Genomic DNA, 4,588 nt, shown 5'->3' on the forward strand with positions numbered 1-4,588 from the left:
AACAATAATCTAATTATTTATTCCTCGTGCCTCGCACCGCTCGCAGCCATGAATCAAGCTCGTCATCACCTCCGTTACCGCCGCTACCGTAGCCCTGATGTATCACCTCTTCCTTCGATCTCTTCCTTCCTAATCGAGGTGATGTGCCCACCCCACTATTAAGATGCCTTCACTACCCTATCCTTTTAACGATATGGTAGATCTATCCCCCTCATTCAACGCCGGCCCATCACCTTCCTCCATTCTCTGAAGTCATCCTTACCGTCCTCTACCCCTCCTACCACCTTCAATTAATCCCAAAATCTTAATTAATCTGTAGGTTTTTTTTAAGATCAGAGGCGAACATCGTCATCACTGTCGCTGCCACTGTCCTGTCACTGGTCAGTCATCACTGGTTTCTTCTCCCTAATTTTCTCCTCCTTGCTCTGATCCAAGGTTAATATTATCAAGTGATGGATTCAAAAATTTGAAACGATTAATCAATAGCAAAACTGGTCCCGCATCATGTATTCAAGTGGGGAATAATTAACTATTTATGTGGGTTCTGGACTCACGTATTATAGACACTTAGGATAACAAATATATAAACTCCTTAAAGTTAAATGCCCCTTCAAGTGAGCTGCAGGAAGGAAGCTTAGCTAGCTATATATAACCAGCAGTGCCTCTCTATATGTACACATATCCGGTGCAACTTGCACAGCACTGCACATCTGCATGCACAACTATAGTGGTGGCCGCAGCTAGCTAGCCATGGCGGGCACGGTGGAGAAGTGGGGCGCGGTGTGGTCGGTGCTGGCGAGCCTCGTCTTCCTCTGGCCGCAGCTGCAGAGCTACGTCCCCGCCGGCCTCCGCCACTGGCTCGCCGCCATGGCCGACAAGGTCGCCTCCTGCCTCAGCCCCTACCTCCACGTTACCATCTCCGAGTACGGCGACCACCGGTTCCGCCGCAGCGAGTTCTTCCTCGCCGCCGAGGCCTACCTCGGCCACGCCTGCGCCTGCCGCGCACGCAGGCTCAAGGCCGACCTCGGCCGGGACGCCAGGGGCGTCCAGGTCTCCGTCGACGACGAGCAGGAGGTCACCGACGGTTTCCGCGGCGCCACGGTGTGGTGGTACCCGTCCTCCAAGTCCAGCGGCGGCAAGGTCATCAGCTTCTACCCCGGGGAGGACGAGCGCCGCCTCTACCGCCTCGTCTTCCACCGCCGCCACCGCGACCTCGTCCTCGACGGCTACCTCCCCCACGTCCTCGCCGAGGGCCGCGCCGTCACCGTCCGCAACCGCCAGCGCCGCCTCTTCACCAACAACGCCAGCACCAGCTGGAACCCCTACCGCCGCGGGAAGGGCGTCTGGAGCCACGTGCCCTTCGAGCACCCGGCCAGGTTCGACACGCTCGCCATGGACCCCGGCCAGAAGGACGCTGTCGTCGACGACCTCATGGCGTTCCGTGACAGCAAGGACTACTATGCCAAGGTCGGCAAGCCCTGGAAGCGAGGGTACCTGCTCCACGGGCCCCCCGGCACCGGCAAGTCCACCATGATCGCCGCCATGGCCAACTTCCTCGACTACGACGTCTACGACCTCGAGCTCACGGCCGTCAAGAACAACACCGAGCTGCGCAAGCTCTACATCGAGACCACCGGCAAGTCCATCATCGTCATCGAGGACATCGACTGCTCCGTCGACCTCACCGGCAAGCGCAAAGAGGCCTCCGGCGACAGGAAGGACGACGGCGGCGAGGGCAGCGACGACAAGCCCAAGCTTCCGACCGACGCGGACAGGGACGACAGCGGCAGCAAGGTGACGCTGTCGGGGCTCCTCAACTTCATCGACGGGCTGTGGTCGGCGTGCGGCGGCGAGCGGATCATCGTCTTCACGACGAACCACAAGGAGAAGCTGGACCCGGCGCTGATCCGGCGGGGCCGGATGGACGTCCACATCGAGATGTCCTACTGCCGCTTCGAGGCGTTCAGGGTGCTGGCCAAGAACTACCTCGGCGTCGAGCAGCACGAGCTGTTCGGCGAGATAGGGCGGCTGCTGGAGGAGGCCGACATGTCGCCGGCGGACGTGGCCGAGAACCTGATGCCCATGTCGAGGACGAAGAAGAGGGACCCTGACGCGTGCCTGGCAGGTCTAGTCGAGGCGCTGAACAGGGTACTCAAGGAGGAAGCGGAAGCGAAGGCGGCGAAAGAGGAGGAGGAAGAGACGAAAGCGAAGGCGCAGGCAGCCACCAATGGTGGTAAAGACGAAGGCAAGGACGAAACGACGTCACCGGAAGCGGACAAGGCCAATGGCGACATCAAATATATACTGTAACATCATGCAAGGTGACAAACTGATCACAAAAACACCACTGGGCTATTGTAGCCTGTTATTTACTATATCTCCGTTCATAATGTAAAATGTTTGATTTTTCTGATTGCAACGTTTGATCATTCGTCTTATTAAAAAATTTAGTACAAATATAAAAAATAACAAGTCGTGCTTAAAGTTCTTTTTATAATAAAGTAAATCACAAGCAAAATAAATGATATTTATATAATTTTTTGAATAAGATGAATGGTCAAATATTACCAGCAAAAATTCAAACATCTTACGTTATAAAACGAAGGGAATACAAGTGTTTACGCAACTTTGTGTTTCCGCTTATACTTATACTTGTAAGATAAAACTTAAATTTAGAGTTGATTTTAGAATTATTTTTATCGAAGTTTATTTTCTTATCTTGGCAATATGTATATAAAATTTCTATTAATAAATTATTTTTTATTTTTAAATATGTCATTTGGATTTTTTATGAAAAGTGAAACATTATGGGTCAATTATATATTTCTGTGCCCTTATATTTCAGTGGGATCGAGCAGCTGATCTCGTGAGGTGGAAGCCACGTATCTGAGCAGACTGCTCATCATGAAGCTTGACGGTTTACTGATTGCGCCTTTGCGCTATTTTAGCCACTGTAGCTTTCTTGTTACAGCTTTTCCATTCAACTTGGTAATAAGAAAATTCCCAACCCATAGAACTAGATATAGTTTTCATAAACTCTACGTCATCAAAAAACTAGTACTAGACACTACTCTTTCAATGCAAACACCATTATTCCATACTTCAATTTAATGTTACTTATCTCATATGATATCTTGAATGTTGTGTAGAAACCATGTCTCATGCAAGACATGGTTTTATTCTCTTTCCTCATTTATTCACTTGCCACATCATTTTTTATCCTAGATGACAACTTATTTAATGTTATGGACACTATTCTAGTCATTGGGTTAGGAATGCCCTAATAAGGCTATGTGCACGAGAGATTGGACATTAATTGGTACAGTATTTATTAAGTATCTAAACAGCGTGCTGCGTGGTACGTAGAGTATTTATTAGGTATAGAGTCGCACAAAAACCACTCCATATTTGTAAAAAAAAAATAACTTTCACTTTTTCATTACCACAATATTGGTTATGGACCTAGCTTGTCTCTACACCTCGTTTGATTCCCTCCCCATTCGCTCTCCTGATATAGAGCAAAAGTTTTACAACTGGATAGGAGTGAGAATAATGTTCATGTTAAAGTGCAGTAATTGTTTTACACTAATAAGGATGGGATTGGACAGGTTGGAAATATGGTCATTAATCGGTATATTAATTTTAATCTAGAGAAATAAAATACTAAACATGACATATACAAATATTGATCTTGTGGCTATGCTAAACATGAATATACTAATTACTGCAAGAGTATCTAATATAAACATATTTAGCATAGAATTATCAAATAATTCGTACCGTGAAAATGTGTCTGGTCGATGTATTGTTGTTTCCACCATTACTACCGCTTCCACCGTTGCCGTTGTTGTTGTCGTCGTCGTCGTCATCAGAGCCGTGCACACCAAGATCGTCGTCGGTGGACATGTTGATGAAGTCGTTCCCTCAAGACATGAGGGAACCGTCACCGGGGTCAGGGTCGATGTCGCCTGGAGCTGCGAGGGAGCCGTCGGGGTCGGGAACGTCGTCGCCTAGAGCCACATCGCCTGGAACCGCGAGGGAGCTATCGCCGTGCGAGCCGTCGTCGGGATTGGGGACGTCATCGCCTAGAGAGTTGTCGCCTGGAGCCACGAGGGAGCTATCGCCTGGAGCAAAAAGTGTAGAGTAGTCGCGTCGAACTAACACTCCCCAAAAACTTGATCGCACACCTGCCCATGTAGGTATACCAGCGGACGGAGCTTCGAAGACCTGCTCGTTCCACTCACTCGGGTGCGCGGGTGTGTGGGATCGGGGAAGAAGGACGTATGTGTAGCACAAGTGCAGACATTCTTTTAAATCTTGAGAGAGAGGTTTGCGCTAGGAGTTAGTGGATCATTACCTCACCGACCATATATTAATTCCTTAATGATCAGATCCAGGCGTGATTAAGTCATCCAACCGTTGAGCGTAATCAACTCCTCTTCAAACCCAGCGTACACATGCATACTGCCCAGGTCCCGACCCTGGGATTCATTGTGTTCCTAGAACCTCGACATAGCCTTGAGACATTGGCCTTCAGACCTCGGGTCCCTTGGCTCTCGGGATGGCCTCGGGTCTCCAGGAAGGCCTC

General features: G+C 49.5%; 1 protein-coding gene across 1 annotated transcript; it reads left to right on the plus strand.

The window, feature by feature from the left end:
- The first annotated feature begins 602 nt into the window (after positions 1-602).
- On the plus strand, positions 603-3,093 carry LOC102711853 (AAA-ATPase ASD, mitochondrial-like). Its single transcript, XM_040529851.1, has 3 exons — positions 603-614; positions 745-2,321; positions 2,846-3,093. Exons 1-2 carry the CDS (start codon positions 603-605, stop codon positions 2,308-2,310), a joined length of 1,578 nt encoding a protein of 525 aa, XP_040385785.1. The 3' UTR covers positions 2,311-2,321; positions 2,846-3,093.
- The last annotated feature ends 1,495 nt before the right edge of the window (positions 3,094-4,588 follow it).

Source organism: Oryza brachyantha, chromosome 12, assembly GCF_000231095.2.
Source record: "Oryza brachyantha chromosome 12, ObraRS2, whole genome shotgun sequence".
Taxonomy (NCBI): domain Eukaryota; kingdom Viridiplantae; phylum Streptophyta; class Magnoliopsida; order Poales; family Poaceae; genus Oryza; species Oryza brachyantha.